Below are 14,521 nucleotides of genomic sequence, written 5' to 3'. Positions count from 1 at the left end.
AATCAAATTCTGCCATAGTAGATGAGAGTATGTGACAACATAAAACATTTTGTCTGGGTCATGATTCTATCTGCCATGGAACCATTGTTGTGTTTTTCATTATTCATGGCTTTTAGTGGGATGACATTTGGGAATTTGTCATGTGAGCTTTATGAGGGTGGTGCTGATCAGTTCTTACACATGATATCACTTCTTCTTGTGTCTCTGGTTCTGTGTGGTTTGTTTTCATGATTTTAACTGAATTAAAACCTTTGTATGCTTTTTTTCCTCCTGGATGGCTAGCTCAAGTTAGAACATTGAATTCTGAGTCTGAAGCTTCAGGCACTTATATTTATCAAGTGAGGAGTAATGTACACTTTTTGCATTTCATACCAATTTTATCTTGCTGTTTTTATTTTTTCTCTGTGGATATACATATGGATTTGTGTTTTTGTATACTGACACCTATAACAGCTCACATACATATTTACATCTTGTATCAAGGCAAGAGGTGGCTAGACAATGAAAGACGTTATATATGTGCATATACTTGCACACACTTGTACTCAGCTGGAATATAACATGTATATTATATTATATACTGTAAGAAATAAGGCAGGAGGTAATTCTGTTCCCACATTAGCCAACCAGATATCTGTAGGAAACCCATAGCAGAGCATTAATAAAGTATCGCCCAGCTGTTTGTGTTTTCCCAGCATTGCCATTCAAACACTCAGCATCTAAGTCAGTAGTTCTCAACCTTTGGGTCCCCAGGTGTTTTGCCCGACAACTCCCAGTAATCTTAGCCAGTTAATCAGCTGTTAGGATTTCTGGGAGTTGAAGGCCAAAACATCTGGGTACCCACAGGTTGAGAACCCTTGGTCTAATTTAAACCCATCATGACCAGTAGACTAATAGCCACAGGCAGCCTCACTTTCTGTGTATTTGTCTAATTCTATTTTGTCTAGTTCCTCTTCAGAAATGTTAACGTTAGAGGTCATCGGTATATCTTTTTTCACCACAAATGGCATAGTTGGCTATGTACTGTTTGGAAAAATAGTTATTTAACTTTTCAGATTCTCCTACCTTTCATTGGATGAACTCAGATCCTAATATTTTGAGAGAAGCAATCCAGTGAAATGGAATGTAATGAGGCTTTTCTAGTCCATAAAAGTTTATGCCAGCCTAATTCTGTCAGTGTTTAAGATATCACATAACTGCCCATTGTTTATTATATCGGTTGTAATATGAACCCTGTATTGCTTCTTGGTCTTTTTCCTAAGATCAAGTAAATGTATCTGTTGAAAACAGATCTTTGATGCAGAACAGAACTGGGACAGAATATTCAAAGGGATTATTGGATTGATGGTTCTTTTTATCTCATTAACTTTCTGGCAGATCTATAAATATGGACTATAACTGCCAAGAATGATTTTTTTATGGCTGCTATTTTTACTATAAGGTTTTCTAAATGTAATTGCATTAATTCTATGATGAAATGCAGTTATATTTCACAGGTATGGTTCATATTACTTTGTTTCTGTTACCATTGTTACAAAATGCCATTATGCAAAGACAGCTCTGGTTTTGCAGACACAATGACCTGCTAATACCTATTGTTGTGGTTGGTTTTTTTTTTAAAAAAGTATGTGTGGCTTTTATTCTCTATAGAACATTGAGTCATGAATAGATGGCAAATGTGCTGCTAAATTTTCATGTAGACTGTTGCACCTTATATTAAATGGAGTTTCCCATGAGGATAACACTGACATGGCAAATACAGCAATAGACTTCTAGCAGGAAAATATAGTAGCTACTAGCTACTGACTCTGTTGTTGGACTGAGTTCATAGTGCTGATGATGACATGTAAAGCCATGAAGGGCTTGGGACCGTGATACTTGAGAAAATGCCTCTCCCTCTAAATAAGTGGCTGAGCATGAAGGCTTAACTCTTTGTTTAATCAGAGGGAGGAATTACGTGAAGACCCTATTGGAGTCCTGATTGGTGCTGATACCATTTTAATCTCAGTACAATGTTAAAATTTGACCCAGCACTAAAGTATTTGGGGCTCTGTGATCATGGTTTCACTCTGAGCTACTAGAGTGTACGTTTTACATTTTACCTAGCTTTGTTATTTTTAATTGTCTTTTTTCTTTTTAAATTGTCTGCTCTATTTTTATATGTGCCTTGGGATTCCAGCATTTTAATAAAAATAAATGAATTGAGCCAAAAAATTTATTGGAAGAAAAGATGGTAGCCAACGGGTCAGGTTTTCTCATTGGAGGACTTCTGTCTTCTTGAAAACAAGGATGAAGGGGACCCAATCACCACTGGCTAGTAAAAGGAAGGCTTAGGAATAGCAGTGGAGTAATTGAAGAGGGCTGGAAGTAACAAGGAGAGATTGAGAGGGGACACATGATGGGTTGGGAGAGAGAAAACATAGGCCCCATCTACACTGCCATATAACAGAGTTTGTACTGCATTATAATGGTCAGTGTAGAGTCCTATAATGCAGATTGAATGGCACTGAACTGAATCTACACTGCCATGTAATCAGGGCTGGCCCTAGGTAATTTTCAAGTGTAAGCGAACAGAATTTTGGCACCTCCCCCCCCCCCAAAAAAAAACCAATCACTGGAACAATAAAAGTGAAAATGTTGGATAATAAGGAGGGATTAAGGAAAAGCCTATTAAACATCATCAAATTACATCATGTTTTACAAAAATTGACAGAAAAAGCAGTTCAATACATGGTCATGTTATGTAGGAATTACTATATTTGCGAATTTAGCACCAAACATTGAACTGGGATATAGGGCAGTGTGGACTCAGATAACCCAGTTCAAAGCAGAAATTGTTTGATTATTCTGTTTTGATATTTTGGGTTATATGGCTGTGTGGAAGAGCACTGAGGGTCCTTCCACACAGCCATATAACCCAGAATATCAAGACAGATAATCCACAGTTAAAAGGCCACCGAAAGGGAATCTGGCCCCTGGTATTAAAAAAAACTCTAAAATCAGGACAGTAAATAAACAACACCACTCAGAAAACAGGAATTCCAGACAGGAAACAATCAGGGCCAGCTAACACCTCCCAACAATGGATTCCCCCAGGCAGGAAGCAGACAGGCTTTGAAGTTGCAATGCCATTCAATGCTAATCCAGGTGGCCACTTACAACATTCACACTTGCCTCAAGGACATTCCACATATATATAAACCCTTCTTGCCTAGTTTTCAAGAGACCTTGCTGGAAGCAGTGGTGTGTGCGCTCTCCAGCCGCTTCACCCGGCGGGAGGCAGCCTCATGAGTGACGGTGGGAGGAGGAGGCCTGCTTGCACACTCAAGGCCAGAGTTTTACTTACGGCCGGAGGGAAAACTCCGGCTGCGAGTACACGAGCAGGCCTCCCCCTCCCACCTTCCTTCCCTGCCATGAGCGAGTGCACGCACGTGGGAGGGGGAAGGTAAGGCATGCCCAGAGGGCGAGCCCCCTCCTAGCAGGGAGGGGGAAAAAAGAAAGAAAAAAGCTGCTCATTAATTAGCCTTAGAGCACTTGGAGGCGCCTCAACTGTGCCCCCAAGAGGATGGTGCCTTCTGCAACCACGTAGTTTGCCTACCGATTGAACCGCCCCTTCATATAATCCAGTGCAATGCAATTAATCTGCCTTCAGAAACTGGACTATATGGCAATGTAAATGGGGTCAATTTTAAAAGAGTTCTAATCTATTGAGGGTAGGATTTATGATCGAGCTGTTCCCACAATGCAGGGGGACTTCCTGTCAGGTTTGTCGCAATCCATCAGTTAAACATCAGGAACAGTCATAAAAAGGTGTGGGGGAGAAGAAGGTCAGAGATCATCTTCTGGACTTGGGAACCAGAACATTTCATTTCAAAAGTACAAAAACACATGGGATATAGGAGTTGTTAGAATTGCCCACATTGAATCAAATCTATGATGTGGGCAAATGGGCTGTCCTGTGGGCGGTTTCCTAACCAGCAGTGAGTCCCCTGTAACTCTGCCATAATGCAGCCGCTTCATCCTTTGGAAAAAAAATTAAAACACAATAAAACAAAGAAATATTGCTATTTTAGTAGATTGCTATTTTTCTTTGCCTTTAATAGCAAAGAAAAATAAAAAATCTTTTCTGCTTTTCTATCCTTTTTAAAATTGCAAATCTCGATACCGTGAGAATTTAATTCCTTGCGATGTTGAAGTAAAACTCAATTTTTTTAAAGGCAGGGGAGGGCAGAGAATCCATTTGCTCTTGGGATAAGGGTGAAAAGGGTCAGTAAAGGAGAAACCAGCAAATTCAGGCGACATGTGATAAGTAGTGGAACTCTCTGCCCCAGAGTGTGGTGGAGGCTCCTTCTTTGGAGGCTTTTAAGCAGAGGCTGGATGGCCATCTATCAAGGGTGCTTTGAATGCGATTTCCTGCTTCTTGGCAGGGGGTTGGACTGGATGGCCCATGAGGTCTCTTCCAACTCCATGATTCCAAGTAATGAATAACGGAACATAGTGATTTGCAATGCTATAGGATTAATCACCATGATTACATGATGCTATTCTCCCCATGACATAAGGTTCTGAGTCTATGGCTAGCTTAGAAAGTGGAGAATCTCCGATGGGGAGAGGAAGATACCAGAAGTGAGATGGTTTGGAAGTAATGCAAGATAGGAAGACTGTAATGGAAAGCCTGCAAGGTGAAAAACTGGTTCCACAGATAGTGTCAGGTAGAACAATTTGGCTTCCTGGACCATAATGTGCTCTTCCAGAAATGTGGCCTACTGGCATGGGATGGGTTTCACCTCACAGATGTAGGAAGGAATGTTTTTGCCCAGAGACTGGCAATTCTGACCAAGCAGACTTTAAACTAGATTGTGTAGAGGAGGGTGATATTATCCTTGGGAACAGTAGTTTATCAAGGTCCAAAGTCCACAGACAAAAGGCTAAAGAGAGAGTTGGACAAACACAACAAGTACCAAACAGCGAGGGGACAATAATAATCTCAAATAAACAGCTAAAGAGGAATGTCCCATGGGCTTAGATGTCTTTTACACTAATGCCCAGAGCATAGGAAATAAACAAGATGAGCTGGAATTCCTAGCACAACAAAATAGTTATGATATAATAGGCATAACTGAAACCTGGTGGGGTGAGTCCTATGATTGGAATGTAGCAGTAGAGGGGTATAACCTATTTCAAAGAAATGGACCTAACAGGAGAGGGGATGGAGTAGCATTATATGTCAAAAATATTTACACCTGTGAAGAGATGTAAGACCTCAATCCTGGAACCAGTTTGAAAGCATCTGGGTAAGAATTAAGGGAATAAGGACTGTAAAAGATGTAGTTGTGGGGGTCTACTAAAGACCTCCAAGACATTTGGAAGAACTGGATGAAGCATTCCTTGAACAGATTACCAAACATGCAGAAAGAAGCGTCATAGTAGTAATGGGGGACTTCAACTACTCTGATATTTGTTGGAAAACAAACTTTGCCAAGAGTACAAAGTCAAATTCTTGACTTGCCTTGGAGACAATTTTATTGTCCAGAAGGTAGAAAAGGCAACAAGGGTATCACCTATTCTGGATCTGATCCTAACCAACACTGAAGATTTGGTCAATGGATTGGAAGTAGTGGGATCCTTAAGTGGGAGTGTCCATGTTCTAGAGTTTGTGATACAAAGGAAGGGTGAAACTATAAGAGAAGTCAAACATGCCTTCTAGACTTTAGGAGAGCTGACTTCAATAAATTTAAGGAAATACTGAGCATGATTCCATGGACAGAAATACTAAAAGAGAAGGGAGTTAATAATGAATGGGAGTTGATTTTTGTGAAAACCAAAACTGACATGACATCTGCCATTCACAAATTATGAAAAAGTGTGTGAATGCATGTGTGTGTTATGATAACAAATCTTTGAACATGCCTTTGAACAGAACCTTCTACATGAGATAGTCGATTTGTTTTGTTTCATGGCTATTGAGTTTTGAGTATTGAACCAATTAGTTTTTCTTTTGCTGAATGTTTATCTATCCCAGATGTTGAAAACTAAAAATGGAACGTCACAGCATGTGATATAATACCAAAATATATCTATAATTTTCAGGTTGAATGATCAGATCATAGTCATCTGAAGAGAAGCCTATCAAAGTTGAGCATCCCTTATCCAGAATTCTGAAATAATGCAAAATCCAGAATCATTCTCCTGGGTGGCTGAGATAGTGACACATTTGCTTTCTGAAGGTTTATAGTGCACTAACTTAGCTTCATTAATATACTTACTAAAAATATTCTGTATACAATAAAGGCTATGTGTATAAGGTGAATATGAAACATAAATGTATTTCATGTTTAGACTTCAATCTCATCTCCAAGAGATCGCAGTATATATATCCAAGTACTCCAAAATCGGGAAAACATCCAATAAATGGAACACTCCTGGCATTTTGGATAAGGGATATGTAACCAATACAGTTTCAACTAAAAATAAAGATCCTCATGATATTTTGAAAATTATTTGGCCATATTTATTTCATTTTGATCATTAGTACAAGTCACTAGTACCTTTAATTCTACATTTACCCACAAACACGCAGAAATTGTAGCTCTGTGTAAATGAAACTAAGGAGGAGAGTTTCTCTCTCACACACCTGTATTCATCTAATATGGAGGTGCTGCAATTTTCTCCTAAATGTTCAAGGTTTGTATTTCTTTTTTTGCATATTTCTGCTTCAATACTTCTGCTTCAGTCTTATTTTATTTGCAAAATTTTAGTGCTGCTTGCTTGCTACCTCCCTCCTCTCTTGAAACTGCTGCTTTTGCTTTATCTTCTGCCCATTTATATTCTTTTATCTTTCTCTTTTGGCTGCATGGAGACTCTCTGCTGTACAAGTGTAAGTATTCGCTGCTGCCCCCTCCCAAAAAAAGCTTTGCTATTTCTAGCCTACTTTGTTTTTCTTGCTCCATTTGCTTTTGTAATGCCTTTACTAATCTCATGGGAGAATGTAGCATCATCCGTGTGCTGTTACTGAAAGAGGCAGGCAGCAATTTGGAAGCAGTGTTGGGTTTTACAGGAAGTTTTAGCTAACATAACGTGTAGTGAATTTAAAACACTCCTTGGAAAACATGAGAGCAAAACCAAGCAGAATGCTCATGCAGCACTAGTTAATGCCCAAGAAAATGCTTTGATTTGGTTTTGCATTAATGGTAAGCTCAGTCCATTGAAAGAAATGAAAGGTATGTTTTTCCTGTCATAAACATGTACAGTGCTCATATTTTCTGTTTCACTGCCATTCAAATTTGTTATATTTGTGCCTTTGAGGGATTGGAGAGACTGCAAAGAGCAAAAGAGACTGGATCTGATTTGAATGAAAATGTATTCAGCAAGTTTGTGTGGTTGGTACAAAACCCAAAGAGGCAGCAGAAGTAGTAGAAGCATTGAATTTAATCTTTTCTGGAGTAATTTCAACTGGAATTATGCTAATGAGTAGCATGTGAAGTATTTCCTAAAACCAAGATTGTCTTTATGTTTTAAAGCTTAATTTCCACTTCCACTTAAAAAAAGGATATAACAGAAAAATCCCTAGTTTTCCCCTTCAGCAGTAAAAGAATCAACAAATGAGATTTCTTGCCAGGTTTTTCTTAGATGCTTGCTTCATCTGGCAATTTCATGTCTCCATCTCTGTTCTTGACGGTTTGCCAACTAGGCTTTAAGGAGAGTTGACTAAACTTGCTATGGAACACATGATTTGGTGTAGGCTATGACAAGTGGTCCTCAGTTCTAAAAAAAAAAGAGAGAGAAAGAGAGATGTCACCATAAATCTCACATTATGAATCTTTTATTTACTTTAAAGAAGAATTGTCACTTGGAAGGACTTGCTTTTTCTCATTTTGATTAGTGATGGGAAAGTCCAATCTGTGCTTCGTGTATATTCATTCATGAAGGGCCGTATTTACTCAAGTACAACATGCCATAAATTGTAATGTACACCACAATTTTGAAGGTGTGCATTGCAAAAAAAGATTTGTTGTTGAATGTAATGTTCGGCTTCCTCTTGCCTGTTTGCCATTCCGATGGTGAGGAATTCTGATAATCAGGTACCGTTTTGAGGCCCACAGTTGCCCATCCCTAGTTCGGAACTAGTTAATTTATTGGCTTCTGTCCTCTGTATATTTTAGTTAGGATCAGAGTTGGACAGGGCTGATGAGATTTTGAATTGCCCACTTTCTGAGCCTAATATACCTCCAGTAGTTCAGATTCTTGTGCCATTTCTGATTGATGCAGAGAAGTGGAAGTCCAGTCTAGTATCTCAATGCAATCTGTTTACTCACAAAAAGGTAAAGAACAAATAAAGTGGCAAGAGGGTGATCACATTACCATCAAATATTACCCCAAACCACCACTATACAAGCTTGACTGAATGGGAAGTTCTCAGATATGTCATGAAAATGTAAATGAATGTAGACTTTTCACAACACCCCATTTGTAGGAGTGGTTCCTGTTCTTAAAGTAGTTTCTTCAAAAGACTTATACCTTTATTGGCAAATCAAAATGCAGAAAATACATCGTATGGCCATACGATAGCCATAGCAGATTGGGAAAGGATCTGGAAAGGGAAATTAAAATTCACATATTCAACAGAACTAAAGGAAAACAGGTATAAGGTTTTTTATAGATGGTATATCACTCCGGAAAAGCTGAGGAAAATTAACAAGGGTAAAGGAGATGGGAAATGCTGGAAATGTGAGGAACATATAGGTGATTTTATGCACATGTGGTGGAAATGTAAGAAGGTAAAAGGGTTTTGGCAGAAAATTCACAAGGAAATGGAGAGAATACTTCAAAACAAGTTTGAATTAAAACCTGAGTACTTCCTCTTAGGAATAACAGATTTTTCAATGGAGCAAAACACAGAGAGGCTTTTTACTTACATGATAACGGCAGCCAGAATTTGCATAGCCAAATTATGGAAAACCCCAGAAATTCCCTCTTTAGAACAATGTATGTTAAGACTAATAGATATCAAAAATATGGATACGTTGACACAAATAATATCTCAGAGTACTGCACTAAGAAGGAAAACAGACTGGAATAAGTTGAAACAGTACCTGAAAAAGAAGAAGATTGAACTCGTGTGATGTATGATAAGAAATAACCCTGGGGGTTAGAAGGTGCATTATAGTTTAGCCGGAATATATTATGGTTAATAGATACACCTCGTGATGCAGAGGACTTGGAAGGAAATATATTCTTTTTGGGGGGTTTTATTATTACCACTGGTTTTTTTTCTTTTTTCTTTTCTTTCTCTTCTTCTTTTCACGCTTGTTTTACTTTTGCCTTCTATATTTTTTCTATTTTTTTCCTATTTTTTTTTCTTTTTTCGATCTTTATACATTGTTCCTTTTTTTATGTATATTCAAAACGATAAATAAAATATTTTAAAAAATGCAGAAAATACATTATGCATGCTGTATCAAAGCTCCACTGGCTTCTCCATACAGAGTGTTTTGTTTTTTTTAAAAAAAAAAAACCATACAGAAAAGAAAAGTGGCGATGGTAGAGTCACGGGGCTACATATTATCAGATGTTGCTTCTGTTGGAGTTCAGTTGTTCTGGGCAAATCTCAGTGCAGACACATGGGGACCAGGGATAAAGGGAAATAAAATGCAGGTAATAAAATGTCAGCTCATAGGCAACAGAAAAGTTACTTTGCTTAAGATCAGTCTTGTGTGAAGCTAGCTGTTATTTTTTAACTGAAGACTGTTATTGTCTCTTGTGCCGCAGACAACAGAACAATAATTGGGGGCATGAAGAAGAGGTCTAGAGTAAGTGGTGCAGCCTTTGTTCAGCCCTTGGTAACACAGCTCAATGGACCTGCTTAATAGCTATAACAGTTTTCTGACTAAAGACAGGAGCAAGCTGTGCTTTTTGCCTTGTCTCGTTTTTCCAAAAAGGCAGATTGGAAATTGTTTCCTTCAGGCTGCACAGGTTCTAGGGTGCTCTCAGGACAATGGAAGCTGAGTGTGGTGAAAATTGTGATGTATTTCAATTTGTGGATATGTCTCCTATTTGTTCTCCTTTCTCAGTCATGTGATAGACTCAGTTTTGTTATTCTTTTTGTTGTTGACTTCAACTTATGGCAATCCTATAGACTGATCTCTAAGTCATCTTACTTTAAATTGCTGTGCTCAGGTCTTGCAGGCTCAATGCCATTGCTTCTTTGATTGAGTCCAGTGAAATATAATGCCCTCTTCCTCTTTTCCAACTGGCATTTTCCTTACCAAGCATTATTGTCTTTTCTTGTGAGTCATGTCAGCTATGATATGTCAGAAATGCAACAGCCTCAGTTTAAAAATCTTCATTTCTAAGGAGATTTCAGGCTTGTCTTGCTCTAGGACTCATTGATTTGTCTTTTACCAATCCATGTCGTCATTTTAGTATTCATAATATCCAGTTGGAATTGAATGGAGGGTATGTGGGTGTCTCCATCTGTATATGCACAGCTAAAGCGTCTCTCTGTGTATTTATATTAAAACAGAGGAACAGAAGGCAGCAGCGGAAAAACTATTATAAAGATATGAATGAGAGAAAATAGGCTTGGTGTTGCATGGCAGAAAAATAATACTGAGGAAATGTCTGTGGAGCAGGAGGACAATTGAGGGGTGGGATCTGAGAATTCACTGCTTCAGATTGTGTATTCCTGCATAGTAGGGGGTTGGATTCAATTACCCCTGTGGTCTCTTCCAACTCTTTGATTTTGTGATTTCCTAATTGTTACATATTGGTGTACATTAAATCCCAGTTAACCGGTTAGAATCATTTAGTTTTTTATTTCTACTTTTTTGGCTCAGGAAATGGTTACCCAGGCAACAGACATTGGAAATAGAAACAGCAAGGTTACAAGAGAAATATACCCCCATAAAAATCCTATTAATTAGCAGTAAATATTTTAACAGAAATTTAAATGCAGGGAGAACACCCACCATTCCTTATATAGTGCATTACAGAAGAAAACTTCAGAATGATTAAAAAAAACTCCCGACAATCTGTTTGGAAACCATATCCTTAGAGTGGAAGTTCATATTTTATGGTAAACACAGAACTATTGTGGATAATCACAGTGTACACAAAAAATTGCAGACCACCTCCTCCTGTTTAGAAAGCCCCACACATGCTATGCCATTTTCCATTCTTGCTTCGTATCAACTCTACTACATGGATAGCAAAATAAATACTACAATATCAGGACTCATTTTTTAAAGGGCACAAATATGTTAGATTTTGATCTCTTGAGATATCATAATTCATCAAGATGTTATTTCAAAGACTAACTCTCACAACCCCCCCCCCACCCACCCACCCACCCACACACACACACACACACATTCATTTGATATTGGAGTTACGATTTCTTTGAATGAGATGGTGTGGGAGGAATCTACAGGTGGTCAAATGAGTCTCTATCAGCTCATGTTTGCCTGGAATAACCTTGAGGAAGAATGTAAGCAAAAGAGATAGACAATTTTAATTCTCTGTTTTTGAAAACATAAAATCCACCTTCTCACAGTGGGATTAAAATTAGATCTCAAGATCTATTCAGCCTTTCTTGAAAAGATCTGATATCTGTCATAGCTCTTTATATTGAATAAGGTAAGCCGGGGTGGTCTATAACAATCTAAAATCACAGTGATTCTTTGTGTATTTGCACATATTTTAATCAAGATCCAAGAAATCAAAGGGAAATTTAAATCAAGATTGGGGGTGCTATACAGCCAGCAGGTGTGTTCCATACAGGATCAAAAAGAAATAAAAAGCTGATGGGAAAAATACACTGAATTTATATAACAGAGATAAAAGGATGACTGATTCGTTAAAGGAAAAACCATTTGAAGATGAATCCACAGATTCAGAAAATAAAGTGGAAGCTGCACTCAAAGCACTTGGGAGAAATGTAAATCACCAAGAACAGATGGCATACCAATAGAGCTTTTTCAAAAACAGACTCCACTTAAATTTTAAATATCTGTCAACAAATATGGAAAAGAAAAAAAATGGTGCACAGACTGGAAACACTCAGTATACATTCCAGTCCTAAGAAGGATTGCAGAAAACTCTGCCATTGCATTAATCTCCCATGCAAGCAGTGGTGCTAAATATTCCACAATAAAACCTTTACCATACATAAAGCAGAAAAGGTCAGATGCCCAAGCTGGGTCCAGGAAAGGGAGGAGACACTAGGGATCATGTCAAAATGTTTATTGACACTGGAGGACACCAACAGATTTCAGAAGAAAATCAACCTATGCATTACATAATATAATCTTTCATTGTGTAAAGTTATGTAGTGCTGTTAAAGAAATAGGTGTCCTACAATAATTTTTTATCCTAGTTTGTCAGGACAAGAGGCCATTGTTAGAACAGAATATGGAGAAACAGAATTAGTTTCCAATTAGTATGGGGATCAAGCAAGACTACATCATCATCATTATTTTAACATACTATATATTTAACTTGTTCAGTAAACATAGCATATGTAAATCTGGTTTTGACTGTAAGGAAGAAGGTGTGAAGATTGGGGCAAGAAACATCAACAATTTAGCATATGCAGATAACACTGTAATACTAGAAAAGGAAAACCTTCAAAACATGACAAAGAGAAACCAACTGTGCTACTAAGAAAAACATCTACACTGGTGCAAAAGCTGAGTTCCGAAGAAGGACTAGAGAACTAAAGAACATCTGGTGGACAAAAAAATCTAACACCTTGCAGATGTCCATGGTGCATGGGGATTCTTTAACATCACAAAGATCATGTATATGGCTAAACAAATCATGGCATATACCCTTTACACTCCTCAAATGAAACTAAACTTCTAAAGGGCCAAAAATCAATTGCACTACGCTGGAAAGAGCACAGCTGTAATCTCCTTAACTGCAGCTCCAATATGGCTGAAGAGGTCTTCTCACAAATCCAGCAACAACAAACCTGGGATGAGCTTGCAGCATTGGCTAGTTTGGAGGAAGTCAGAAAAGCCATCAGCCAATTGAAAAATAACAAAGCCAGCAGATCTGATGGTAACCCTGTTGAAATCTTTAAAGAGGGTGGACCCGAGCTGAAACAACCCTACCATTGAAAATCCCAGCAGAGTTGAAGATCCCAGCAGAGTTCAAGGACACCACTATTACCATCCCTTTCACCTCAGCTGGGAATATCCTCACAAGAATCCTTGCATACCACCTTCTACCCATTTCAAAAAACGTCCTTCCTGAATCTCTGAATGGCTGCCGGTCCTCCAGAGGAACAGTGGATATGATCTACACCACACAATAGCTCTGAGAAAAACTATGATAATGACTAACGTAAAATAGCAAGGGCACAGAACAACCACTGAAGAAAGTAAAAATGAGAAATCAAAAAATAATGACCACAGATTATTTAAATAATATTAAAGTTGATGACAAAGATTTTAGTCAAGGAATTCCTATATCTTGGATCAATCATCGGTGAGAATTGAGACTTTTTGAGTTTCTTCAAGAAATCAAAAGACAAGGGCAGTTCTACATGATCACCTTGTTCTAGGGCTGACTCTAGAGTATTGAATTCTGGATCAGCTCCTGAGTAGTTTATCTCTAGCTTTCTTATCTGCTTGGAAGTTGGAGGAGAGTCCTTAACGCCAGCCCCTGGGCTGCTGCGGAAGCACTAAGTAGCCACCTTTAGCATCACTCTCATTTTCTGGTCATAGCTGTGGCCAGCAGACTCGACAATGGTAGCCATCACTCATCACCTGGAATTATGTCAACCAGGTTGGAAGAGCAATGCAGGAGTGGAAGGGGGAAAGGAGGAGTCACCCCCTGCTTTCTCCCTCTCTTCTCCGAGTGATGGTTGCCAGTAAGTTATGGAACCCCAAATAGGTCACAACCCACAAGTTAAGAAGCTTTGCTCAAATGTGGCTCTATGGGTCAACTTCGGCTGGATCTTGTCCACAAAGTCATTCTGAAAGACCTAGATAATCCTAGGTAAAGGTAATGGTTTTCACTGAAACCAGTCGTGTCTGACTCTGGGGGTTGGTGCTCATCTCAATTTCTAAGCCGAAGAGCTGGCGTTGTCCGTAGACACCTCCAAGGTCATGTGGTCGGCATGACTGCATGGAACGCTGTTACCTCCCCCCCCCCGGAGCGGTACCTATTGATCTACTCACATTTCCATGTTTTTGAACTGCTAGGTTGGCAGAAGCTGGAGCTAACTAGGCGCTCACTCCGCTCCCCGGATTTGAACCTGGGACCTTTCGGTCTGCAAGTTCAGCAGCTCAGTGCTTTAACATACTGAGCCACTGGAGGCTCCAGATAATCCTAGAGATGATATTTCTCTAGACATTCATAGAGATATCTGTGAATGCTTCATCCAATGGAAGTTGACCATAGAGTTACCCTGGGGGACCTAGATATTACTAGAAAGGTGTTATCTCAGGTTAAAAAAGCATTTATTAGCGGTTTTCCACTTTCACAGGTATCCTGTGTCCCTAACCCCAGCAAACAT

At 38.8% G+C, this 14,521-nt stretch overlaps 1 protein-coding gene across 2 annotated transcripts in view; it reads left to right on the top strand.

The window, feature by feature from the left end:
- The window catches only part of carmil1 (capping protein regulator and myosin 1 linker 1), a 198,087-nt gene that overhangs the window by 155,241 nt on the left and 28,325 nt on the right, over positions 1–14,521 (top strand). The window contains exon 30 of one of the 2 annotated variants that reach the window (XM_062980635.1): positions 6,860–6,877. The exons of the other annotated variant lie outside the window; for it this stretch is intronic. Coding sequence (XP_062836705.1) covers positions 6,860–6,877 — 18 coding nt within the window. The remainder of the gene's footprint in view (positions 1–6,859; positions 6,878–14,521) is intronic. 2 annotated transcript variants of the gene reach the window in all.

The sequence above is a fragment of the Anolis carolinensis genome, chromosome 4 (genome assembly GCF_035594765.1).
Source record: "Anolis carolinensis isolate JA03-04 chromosome 4, rAnoCar3.1.pri, whole genome shotgun sequence".
Taxonomy (NCBI): domain Eukaryota; kingdom Metazoa; phylum Chordata; class Lepidosauria; order Squamata; family Dactyloidae; genus Anolis; species Anolis carolinensis.
This window is presented reverse-complemented; position numbering and strand designations above follow the sequence as displayed.